The 13,038-nt window shown below is 39.1% G+C and overlaps 1 protein-coding gene across 1 annotated transcript; it reads right to left on the reverse strand.

Annotated features, from left to right (window-relative positions):
- Positions 1-756: 756 nt before the first annotated feature.
- Positions 757-12,521, reverse strand: LOC108528227 (centromere protein F-like; the record flags this gene model as incomplete). The annotated part of the gene is made up of 5 exons (XM_017869931.1): positions 757-1,735; positions 6,330-6,508; positions 7,936-8,412; positions 9,945-10,107; positions 12,360-12,521. Coding segments are annotated over 5 exons (1,185 nt in total), but the record flags the coding sequence as incomplete, so codon positions are not given.
- Between the last annotated feature and the right edge of the window lie 517 nt (positions 12,522-13,038).

Raw genomic sequence — 13,038 nt, forward strand, 5'->3', positions numbered from 1 at the left:
TGACGCTACCCAGCAAAGCCTACTCAGTGGAATCTTCCAGTCGCTGGAGACAGCCAATAAAGCTGATGGCTTAATCCCAACAATGTCTGCTTGGGGTCATGCCCTTGAGCACATGGTGGCCCTGGGATGATTTATGGTGAGGATATTGCACCAGACCTCAACTCCAAGCAACTGAAGAAACAAGAGGAAAGTCAGGATATCACTTTCAGCTGATGAATACTAAGTAGCTTAATATTATTGAAGCATTATCCAACAACAGAGGCCACCTTGCAAAGGACAACTTTTAAATATAAATGATGGTGCTTATCGAGGTTTGTGCATCAATCTGGACTGAAAGCCAAGAACAAATGATCTTTTACTAGCGCATGTCCTAGGAAACTTTTTTACCCTGATTCAAAGATGCAAGAACTTGTTCAAGTGTTTTTGGATCTGACATGGCTCATAATGCCTGCATGCTTTCAAAACTCTGTTATCATCAATAAGTAAGCCAGGAAACACGACATACCTGTATCCTTGATGATGTGGTTTAATGGGGACACAGAATGTAGGAGGCACTGGGCTGGACGTCTTATATTCCCACATACTCCTTATGACCCATATTCCAAATTGTGTCTTTTAATACAACTAAATATGCTAGGATCGTTTGTTTAAAGATCTGTATCATTCGTTCAAACATTTTTACTTGTATAAGAGGCTGTTGTAGTTAGCAAGAAATAGTACCAATATTCGTAATACCTTTACACTTAGGAATCACTCTTACAGAAAACAAAGGTGACTATTTTATTAGAAAACAAAGGCTACATGTTAATACATCACCAGATACGAGAATGCATACCAAAGAGCTGTAAAAAATTGGTCTAAAAACAGAAAAAAGCACAATGACAGACACATGGTATAGCACACCTCTAGGAACGCTGCAGCCCTAATTGGAAATAAATACATAACCACACACACATATGTACAGGTTACATAAGCAAAGATGTCTAAAACAGATTGCAAGAGAAAGATAAACACTCCTACATGTATATGTGTGCATGTTTTCCTTAAAAACATGTAACACGCTTTTCCTTCATTTTACTCAGCTCTGAGAAATTCCTGATCCAAAACTATTCCATGCCTAATACTACAGATACAATATCATAAAGCAAAAGTCTACATTTTCCTAGGAGCTGTTAATTGGAAGTATAAAATGTGTTCTGCATTTTTTTAGTGTAAAATCCACATACAAAGACATTGTTATATAGTGCTTGTCATTTTAATTGTAACATATTACCAAAAAGCTTTATACACATAGCTTTATACTATTTACACTACAGTAGAGGAATGTCAATGCTAATAGGTGATCAGTGCTTCCAAACTTTTTCAATACTTACACATGGGAGATCTAAACAGTACAATATATTCAAGACTTCTAAGGAATTGTTTTCTCCTCACTGATAAAGCTCTCCCTGGCTAAAGAAAAGTCCTGTAGGCAGAGCCTTATCTATTCAATGACTGGCGCCTCCCAGGGGTACCGACACACAAAGTGTCTTCACTGGACCTTACAGTTCTCACTGCCCTTGGGCTCCAGTCCAGCTTTGGGGTTGGGGGCGAGTCGGCCTCGCTTGACCCTCAGGCCCTCTCTGGGGCTGTCAGTCGGACTTCTCGCAGGAAGATTATTGACCGGGAGAGATTTCGTGGTGGGTTCTCGGAGGATGGTGTCTGAATCCACTGGGCTCTGCTGAGCAACCTTGACCTGCAATACAAACATCTCTGTTAGAGGTTCAATCACACTCACATTTCCACAACATGAAAAATAAAGCACTATGTCACTAAGTTTTAAATTAAGTTCTTCTTCTCTAGGAGTTATATATAATTGTAGTATTTCCTCTTCCCTGAGAACAGGCCCCACCTAACAGACAAGTCAGGAGGATATCAGGGACAATCTCTAACTAAAGTCATCAGACTTCCCATGGCACCTCTAATGGCAAAGACTATGCCCTATTTACCTACGTATCTCTAGTGCCCACAACATGCTTGACCACATGGTACACGTCTAATGAATTCCTAAGTGAAAAACCTGCCTCCGTTGTCCTAAATAGCCATTCCTGTGGTTTAAAACAAGTATAACCCAAATGAGTAATACTACCTCCACAGGGTGGAAAATTTTAAAATGACTGAGGACCTGTTCAGGGTATTTTAATCATTCTCCCTTTGTGGCTGGTTGTTTCCATATTGAATTTGGACTAGAGTAGAAAGACAGCTATCTCACAATAAAGTCCAGAAGAATAAATCCCCTCTCAAACATCCTGCCTTTTAAGAGAAAAAGATATCTCAGAAAATTTGAGACTTTAAGTAGATGAGAGGGTGAGGTAACTGGTGAGCTGGTGAGTGAAGATTTTTTGAAATTGGGTCAGGCTTAGTGGCTCACATCTATAATCCCAGCTACTCAGGAGGCTGAGGAAGGAGGATCGCTTGAGCCCAGGAGTTTGAGGCTACAGTGAGCTGCAATAGTGACACTGCACTCCAGCCTGGGGGACACAGCAAGATTTAAAAAAACAAACAAAACAAAAAAATGAAATTTATATAGTAGTGAAAAAAGATACAGGGTCAAAAAAGAGAAAAAAGAGCAAGAAAAATGAAGTATAGGAAAGTTTCACCTAACCAAAGTTAAAGGCAAGAGTGGAAGATTCAAATAGGAAGATTTTTCAAAGAGAAAGGAGAAGGGCCTCTTGCATAATGGACACAAGGATCTGTGTCCAGCACAGACGCTGAGAAGTAACTACGTGACAGACACTCCCTCAGCAACTGACTTCCAGGGATCTCCTTCTGATGCAAGAAGAAAAGGGAATGAAAATTATTTTCCCATTTATATTCTTTCCATAGGAAGCATGTGGTTTGAAAAAAGGAGTTAAATACTTTTCATTACATGAAACATAGTAAATCCGGCCAACAGATCAAATCCCAGGAAAGCTCACTTTTCCCTCAGAGTGTGTCCAGGACACTGAAAAGACACAGCCTTGGAAGGTCAGGACTTCATGGAAAATTACCATCCATGGAAAGTTGAAGGAAAAAAATAAAACAGAGTTTTGCTGGTACTTTTTTTTTTTTTAAAGAGAAATAGTGATTCCAAAGACAAGGTTTCCCTGGAACCCACCAGATGTACAAGAAACAAATCTGTAGGTTTGCCATTTAAAAGAGAAAAGAGACAGATACCCCATAGGAAATAGAAAGTTTGGGCCTGTAAGACTCTTTATCCCAATCAAATGGCTAATGTCCACTCTTTTTGGCTTCTCCCCTCTAGACTCAATTTCTGATACTAAATTGAAGACACTGTAGTTGTGATCAGAATTTAAACTGTGGATTTGACTCTCCTGTTGGTTAGTTAACTTCAGAATGGTCTCTAACCAGACAAAGTCAAATTCACCAAGTATTTAATTTATTAAGATAGTACATCCTCCTAGAATAACACAAAAGAGGAAAAAAAAATAGTGCATGCATGCATACTCTAATTGTCTTATAAATGATTCTGCAATTGTAATAGGGAGAGGGCAAATATGCAGATAGTTCAGTGAAAATGACCCTCACAAGTAGGAAAAAAATGCAAGACCCCCACAAAACTAACATCCACCATCCATGATGGGCTCTACAGCTTACTAGCCGGTCCTCCGGAACTGATCGCAAAGCCCAGGTTCAGGAGATCAGGTCTACAATTGCTGTCTCCCTTGTTCCCAACAAACGGGGGGTTCCTGAGCTTATCCATCCCAGTGACATAATAGAGAATGATCCTTACCTAATGTGCATTTTGCCCATTTTTTCCCCTTTGAACTTGTCAGATGTCACTAAAGGTCTTGCTAAATGACCTAGGAAACTGTCTCTCATCACCCAGCCAGTTACCTCAAAGGAGAACTCACAACCCTGAGTTTCTAAGCAACTGCTTTGGGAAATAATACCTTGTTCTAGATTTTTCAAACTAAGTGATGAAATACGTTTAAAAGATGAGGCAGCAAGCATTTTACAGGGCGACTCAGAGAAGGCTGAATTAAATTAAAAATTACTGGGCTAGGTTTTGAAGAGTTTGAATCTAATCATGAAGTCTCTTACAACTGCTCTCAAAAGGCCCCCCTCCACTTTTGCAAGTGCACAACATTGCTTAGCAATTCATAACTGCTGGTGCCTACTGAACAGCATGTAGCTAATGCACTGAACAAAATCTACAGAAACCATGGTTACTACTCCCTACTCAGCAAATTCAACAGGAGTGAGGAGAGCAGGCCCCCTAGCGTGCAAAGCTCTTTTTCCTAGATAGTAAGTCTGAAGGCCACATGCAAACTGCTTTCATCCTCAGTTCTTCACAAAAGAAAAAAAAATGACTCGTGATGATTTCATAAGACCATTTCCTAGCATGCCTTTATAAACATCTATTAATGCAATCACTTCAGGACATTCACAGTTCCATTCATTCATTCATTGAGTATTTGTTGAATCTCAGACACTGCATTAGACATAAACTATAGATGTAATCAGTAACCTCACAGAACTCAGATTGTAAATCAGAACACAGATACTTAAACAAGAGATTACAATAAAGTGAGTTACCTAAAAAGAGTGGAGGCACAGAGTACCAGCTGTATGTCATGGTTTTCTGTTCCAAGAGAGTAGGACAAATACTTCATTTGATCTCCATAAGTGTGAGACAACAGGAATGGATGTTACTTTTTACTGAGGTTTGGGAAAGGGTGGCTCCCAGTTACCCTTCTAAGAAAATGGTATGGCCCATATCAGGACCCTAAACCTGACTCCTCCTGTATCCAGTATCCAGTAGATATCTTGTAGTTGGCAGCTTTGGACAAGTTTGGTAGCTCCACTGTTTAGAGACACTAGTTGCTTAAAGGAGAAGCTGTTCTCATGTTCATTGGAAAGTCAGTACATTCAGTATATTAAATATATATTCTCCAGTATATACTTCAGTATTTTGTTGTTGGCAGCATGCAAAAATTAAATCCAAACGTGAGTGAGAGAGAGAATTTGGTAGGGGAGGGGAGAAAAAATTGCAGAAAATGGTAGAATATTTCTAATAAGAGTAACAAATGGGTCCACTTCAGTGAAAGAAAATCTCAGATCATTCTTCTTCATACTTGAATAAAAACTTTATTATAATGTATATTATGAACAAATTCATTACTAAGTATAACTCCTTAATGCTTATAGCTCTTATACATCAACAAAAATAAATTTGCAAATCTGTTGTTGTGATGTTCAGATTAAGAAATCTAAATATATTATACTCTTTAGATCTCCCACATGTAACCACCAATGTGTTCATATTTGGTTCATATCCCAAATCCTAAGAACATGTTTGCTCACTTAGGAATTATCACATTACACAAATAGGGGTTATTACACTTTCAAAGCTTTGTTTTCTGGCTCAAGGTTATCAGATCGCATACTTGATCAAACTCTGACAAGTGAGCAATCAAGGTAAAATCACAGACTGTTCAAACTCTTTGAAGCTATTCCAGCAACTTGCAAAAATATTCCTAGTCCCCAGTCTGACAAACACTGGTATCGTAGAAAGATCAAGACTGTGGAGTTGAGAGGAAGCAGGGGTTCACACTGGGAGGTTAAATCTTTATGAGCCTCACGATCTTCACTCTTTTATAATACCACTTACTGTGAGAGTTCAATAAAATGAGAAAGATAAATACAATGCATATACTATGCATACTTAAATGGTAGCTGCTGGTATGGATCATAGTAACAGGAATAAAGATCTGTTAAGCAAATATTCTCTATGCTCTACATAACATCTTCTGGGACGTTGTAGGGTGCACAGAGGTCACTAAGATCCTGTTGTATCCTCAACAATCAAAATAGAGAAAGAAATCCATAAACAGAGTTCCTTTCGTTAGATATCTATTGAAATATGTGCTTCCTTTTTTAAAATAAAGAATTAATAAAAACAATAAAAAAATTCACAGCTGGGGGCAGATAAGTGAGAGTAAAGTTTGAAACTAATACCAGTGGCAAAAGGAAAATTACCTCTTCAAATCCTTCATCAGTAACACCTGAAACTTTCTTAGAAATCCAGTGAGTTTTTAATGTAACAATGCCATTTTCCATCAAACTACGTATAAATGGCCTGTTGACTCAAGGATGAGATCATGTACCCTGATACTGTAATGCTCACCCGGTCACTTGCTCACTACTGACTGACTTACACCACACCAAGAAGGTCAGACTTTTTGAAAGGGCTCCTGAATCAGGGAGTACAGTGTCCAATCCTCACCCAAGTAATCACTGCAATTTTCTGGATCTCAAACAGTAGAGGGATGTTGATGGTAGTTTACCTTTTGTGATCTGCTGCCACCAGCTGTTGGTTTGGAGGACTCTGCAAGATTTTCTTTGCCGAGACTCAGTGGGGATAGCGCTAACTTCTGTGCAGCCAGGCGGGGGCTGGTCCGGGTTGCCATGGTTGTTCTCCGCAGGATATATGGGCTAGTCTTTCCTGTCGGGATGTCAGCAAACCCTAAGGGCAAAAAAGCTAACTGTCAGCGCTGCTAGGTCCAATTCTATCTACAATGGAAAAGATATTCATTAGGTGGTTTTAACAAGGATAGTGTAAACTCCAAAAAATACTTTGTCCTAGCCACTTTGGTCAATGGACTACACTTCACAGTTGCTCTGGGAGTCACCAAATTGAATCAAGTAACTAACAGGTTTTCTCTTATTAGAAACATAGAAAATAACAATGGGAGAAGAAGGGGAAAATAATACTACACAGAAAAAGTTTTTTCTGCTTCTATCTTCTACATGGATGTTTTACTTTACATTTTTCTAAGATCTAAAGAATGCCAGCAGGCCTTATTGTAAAATTGGGTTGGGGAAAAGGACAGTACAATGGAAAAATAAAATATATATATAAAAGAAAGGCAAGTGCTTGTTTAAAGGGGGAAAGTGTAAAATGGTAACAGCTACTTCAGGCGAGCACTCTCATGTAGGTGGGAGGAGAGAAACCTTCCTAAAGGTGATTTCACAGTCACTCACGTGGTCTCTTTCCATAGAAGGAAGTGACGTGACTTTTGATGACCCAGGAAAGAAAGTCAATCCCAGGGATACTAAGAGTTAATGTATCAACACACACTCCAGAACTGCATTCAGGGCTAACTAAAGCAGCATTTGATTTTGTTTTTCACACTTTAACTACATATAAAATTACCAGTGAGAGATAGATAACTATTTTGGGGCTAGAGTTACTCAGAACAATGCTTTTCAAACCATCTCTGGCAAAGAATCAGTTTAGATATTTGGGGGCGGAGGGGGGTGAAAGAATTTCCAATCTGCTGTGGAATAGTATTTTTGTATAATATAATGAGAACAAATCAATAGAAAAAATGATCTGTGCTTGGATGTTACAAAATATCAAGTTGCTATAAAATTTCTAAAGTCCTACTTAATTACAATACATTGTTTCAGTCAGGAACCAATAACAAACAGTTCCTAGACTGGCACCAGTCCTTGGGCCAGACTTGGGAGAAAACCAAGTTTAAAAAAACAAAACAAAGTGTAGTCAGTGGCTCCAGCCAGGGGGCCAGCATCACAGGGTGGACCCTCCAGCTCACCTGCTAGCTAGGTCAGACATGACCAAAGGGTAGGAAACCCTGAAGGGCGTCCTTGATTTAATGATTTTTTTCAGCATTCAAATAACAAATTCTAAACAGATTTTAGACAGTCATTTTACCAATCTACCAGCTCTTTTGTTAATACGACACAAATAATGAGATCCCAGAGGAAAATATATGCCTCATCCATTTAAAAGCAGACTATTGTTTATGAACATCAATGAGATTATTGCACAATAATGTAAAAAAGCAAATACTTTTGTCTTTTTATATGTGAACCATTATACGGAATTTCAAAAGAACACAAATAATTTTGTTTTAAAATTAGGCATACCTTTCTTTACAACTTCTGGAAGTCCCTCTGGCTCAAACTCAGTACCTTCTGTGTCTTCTGCAGGGTGAATACCACTCATGACTGCTTTCTTGCTTTTTTTAGAAAAGGTCTCTGAGGTAGAAGGTGTTGGTCCTCTACCATTCTCCCACATCCCACTGGACCTTTGCCTCTTGCCTGAAGCTTTTTTCTGGCCAGATGATAACCTCTTTTCAGCAGCAGAAAGGATTGGAGATGGTCCTGGAACAACTGGGTCTAGCAGAGGAGACCCTCGGGAATCTGGTTTAGATTGCTGTGAACAGAGATGGGCCACTTGTGTCTCTAACATCTCTTTAGCTTTCTCTAACTTTTCATGGCTTATAAGCAAGGAACAGTACTTATCCAAGTATTCGTCTGCCTCCTTGGTTTTTTCTTCAAGAGCCTCTTTCAGTTCTTTGATCTCAGTTGTTAATTCATTGACCTTGGTACCCACAACAGTACCTGTCCAAAGTAAAGCAACACATCATGTGTGACTTGACGCTTCTCTAGTTAACAATGGGCATCGTGAAGCAGACAATCTTAGACGTGTTCTTTCTTTGATTTTTTTTGAAGGGGTAGGGGAGATATAACAGTATATGTTCTTATAGTTCAAACAACTTTTGTTTGGGAGGTATCATATCACATCAAGGTAGATATTCTAGTCCTGTGACATTCCTTGGGACAGCTTAAATAAAACCCACCAAAATCTCAAACTCGTATTTCAGTAAACTCACTAAACCTTCTTGTAGCGCCAGTTATGTGCAATTAAATAAATCCATTTTTTACATCCTTATTTTCCCCAGTCCATTCTGTCTACCATAAGTGGGTGAACAGAAGTCAGTAAAGATTATGAAGCTTCTGTTGTATGGCTTTGGGAGACAAGATTCTAACAAATGATCAGGCAAATTCCAAAAAACCTCTGAAAGTATTTGAAGACAAGGCAGGGTCTGATGAACAAGGGTTTAGGGGAACACTATAAAGGTGGGAATCTTGGTCAACTTGTAGCTGCCATGGGTGTTATTAAATCCATTAGAAAAATCCCCTGAAGCCCCAATCTACCCTGAGCACTGTTTCCAACAGGGAAGACTGTTGACCCACACCCTGCCACGCTACAGACCAGGGAAGCCAGTCAGATTATGCTTGTCATCATCTATCCATACAGTAAGCACATGGCACTCCAGGGGCATAAGTGGATAAAAGTGACAATGAGAGTTATCATTTCTTTCCTTTTCTATTTTCCCACACAACTAAAAATATGCCTCCCACCCTCACCCGTTCCCTTTAGTTGACCCATACAACAGACTGAGGATAACCAGAATCAGCTATTTATAAATTACCAAAGCCAACTCTGATGCCAATCTATTGACAAAGAAACCACGCAACTGAACATCAACATGAAAAACTCTTCTTAGAATGGCTCATGAGCAAAAGGTACCACCATGTTTTTTTTGCATGTTTTATAGAACAGAAGATTCGATAATTCTATTTCAAAATGGCTTCATTCGGGTCAGGCATGGTGGCTCCTGCCTGTAATCCCAGCACTTTGGGAGGCCGAGGTGGGCAGATTGCTTGAGCCTAGAAATTCAAGACCAGCCTGGGCAACATGGAAAAACCTTGTCTCTACAAAAAATAAAAAAATTAGTCGGGCGTGGTGGCGCCTGCCTACATAGCTCCAGCTACTCGGGAGGCTGAGGTGAGAGGATCCCTTGGAGGTTGAGGCTGCAATGAGCCATAATGGCACCACTGTACTCCCGTCTGGGTGACACAGCAAGACCCTGTCTTAAAACCAAAACAAAAAAAGGCTTCATTCTGAGTTCTATAATGATCCCAAGATAAGCACAAAATTCAGAAATTGGAAAATGGATTAATGGTAAAAAATCAGCACTCAGTAATAGAGCACAGCACTAAAAATAGTTCCTAAGCACGCACACCATGTGTTATTCCACTATTGGAAAAGAGTGCTGGCTAGCTGATGTGCCCCAGTTAACACCCACCTATTTTCTGCTTCTCCTGTGCAGCTTGAAGTTTAGACAGTTCTTTCTGCAATATCTCCTTTTCCTCTTCCAGCTGTTTACAGGATTTGATCAACAACTTTATTTTCCCCTGGGCACGTTCATTTTCCTTCTTCAACTGATTTACATATTTTAGATTGTCCATCTACAAAATGAAAGTAATTCCATTTAAAACTTGAATTTCTTTTATAAGTATATGGAAAATAATTATGAGATATAAGATTCATATACTGTAAATTTAAGAATTATTAGATTCAATACAAAACATCTAAAGATGCACAAAACCATTCACCTTCTCTACTCAGTTTCCTAAGTCTCCCCAGTTGAGAATGTGGTTTTGTCATTCTCTTTCTTAGTATCACAAGTATAAACTATGGTTCCTGAGATGTCTATACTAAGTGCCCACTATGTCTGTATTTATCCAGTGGGAATCACACTGGATTACTGGGCAGGCAGACAAGGAACACTTTCTTGGTGAGTCCAAAATTCTCAATGAGAGAATTGTGTTCCCATTTCTAATTGCACTGTTACAGTTTCAATACCTGCCTTGGTATTTGTTTTAGCTATACCACGTGAAGGCCAAATGATATTAGAGCTCACTATACAAATTTAAATTGTATTATGGCTCGAGTAGAAAGACAATGGAATGATGGGAGAATTGTGTCCTCATATACTTCTCAGTGGTACAAGTTCACATTCTTATTCACAATTCCCAAATCAAAAAAAGAGCTATGAAAATGATTTAGAGGCAAAACCCAACCTGAACAGATATAAAGGTGTTTACAGTCTTTATTAATTCATTTATTTATTTTTAAGACAAGATCTCCCTCTGTCACCCAGACTGGAGTGCAGTGGCACCATCATGGCTCACTGCATGACCTCCTGGGCTCAAGCAATCCTCCCACTTCAGTCTCCCACGTATCTGGGACTATAGGTACGTGCTATCACCACCACTTTTTTTTTTCTTTTAGAGATGGGGTCTCACTATGTTGCCCAGGCTGGTCTCAAATTCCTGGCCTCAAGTGATCCTCCTGCCCTGGCCCCACAGAGTGCTGGGATTCTAGGCATGAGTCATCACACCTGGCCCAGTATGTATAGCCTCTATTTATCCTGCCTCATGAGACTATCCACACATTTTGCTGCAGAAATATGAATTTGATTATGCAATATTATAGCAGATCCCACTGGGATATTATATATGGCATATGCATTATATTATGTAATATATTTTAAAATGCAGAATTCTAAAACCATCTGATATGGCATCATGAATTTCCAAAGGACGACCAAACAGCAGCTGGAGGAGGAAGGGGAATGGGGATGGGGGATGGAGAAGAACCCAGTATCATATTCGTATGCAAGTAGTTGTTAGAGCTTGGATCTCATCTTTGTATACTTCATCTTGAAATTATTTATTAGTAATGATGCAGTAAACCTTACCCTTTCAGAACTCGCTACTTCTGATTCCAATCACAAATGAATTAAGACCCATTTAATTCTATTTCAACAGTGCTACTTATTTCCTTTATTAAGCCCAGCATCTCATTTTGTACCAGAAGAACATCATTAATTATTAACGTGATTTTGAATTTTACTACTTTGTATTTAATTGGTAAATTTCCTTTACCTTGATAGTTGTATGAGAGCCATAAACATAATAAATTTATACCTAGTTTTCTGTTTGTATATATTCAATTAATGTCAAAATTTAAAAAATATAATCGTCTTCTAAGTAAAACCTTTGCTGGAAGATATTTATTACCCAGGTTCACTATTACACACTGTGGGTATTCATCTTACAAAAAATATCTATAGGAATCAAAACACCTCCTTTTCCAGGTAGAATTATAGTGGTACCATCTTGAGACTAGCAATCCCGAGATTAGGGTTCACCTTCACTCTTCCTTAAAAAAAAAAAGCTCTATGATACTTGCATGAAGAGGAAGAGAAAAATATCCACACATGTCTGCCTGACCAAGGTGCTCTGCCACACTTTGATCTCCCCATAAGCCACAGGAGGGTGAGTATGGTGACAGTGAAGTTGGAAGACAGCTCGTTCAAGACTTTGGAATTGCCCATCAGACTGTTTTCTATAGCTTAAGAGGCCTGCCCTCATCTGCTGTGTGGCTGGATCTTCAAATTTATCTCAAGAAGTCTTTAACATCCTCTAGTTTGAGAGGATGCATGAGGCAATGGATAGCTTATTCAAGCTATGAGACTGTAGATCACCCACTGATTTTTTTTAAGATAACTCAGCAGGGAACTGATGAATGACATCATTTTTGACTACCAAAAACTTTCATAAAATAAAATGAAAACATTTAATGCAATACCATTAAAATCACTACCACCTGTATAAACCATTCGAAATCATGAAGCAAAGGAAAGTGAACACACCTTGGTTTTCTTCAATTCCTCCAAAACCTGAGTAGTAGCTTTCAATGAATTATTGAGCTCTTCTTTACTAGACTTTAAAAGGTCCATCTCCAACTTCTGTGAACTGAGACATTCTTCTTTAGAAGTCAATTTCTCTCGATATGTATGGATTTCTATTTCATACTAGAGCAAAACAAACGAACAAAAAAAAAAACAAAACGTTACTATAGCCAGGAGGCACAGCCAAAAAAAAAAAATGGTAAGAAAAACAAAAAACGGCCGGGCGCAGTGGCTCACGCCTGTAATCCTAGCGCTTTGGGAGGCCGAGGCGGGCAAATCACGAGGTCAGGAGTTCAAGACTAGCCTGGCCAACACGGTGAAACCCCATCTCTACTAAAAATACAGAAATTAGCTGGGCGTGGTGGCGGGCGCCTGTAATCCCAGCTACTCGGGAGGCTAAGACAGGAGAATTACTTGAACCCAGGAGGCGGAGGCTACAGTGGGCCAAGATTGTGCCATTGCACTGTAGCCTGGGCGACAGAGGGAGACTCAGTCTCAAAAAAAAAAAAAAAAAGAAAAACAAAAGAAAACAACAAAAAAACCCTGCCTTTCCAAGGACTATTTCGACTTTGCAACTCTATTATTCTACTCCAAAATGGAAATAATACCTTTTTAAAAAATCAACTGGGCCGGGCACTGT

The sequence above is a fragment of the Rhinopithecus bieti genome, unplaced genomic scaffold, assembly GCF_001698545.2.
Source record: "Rhinopithecus bieti isolate Rb0 unplaced genomic scaffold, ASM169854v2 scaffold_1673, whole genome shotgun sequence".
Taxonomy (NCBI): Eukaryota; Metazoa; Chordata; class Mammalia; order Primates; family Cercopithecidae; genus Rhinopithecus; species Rhinopithecus bieti.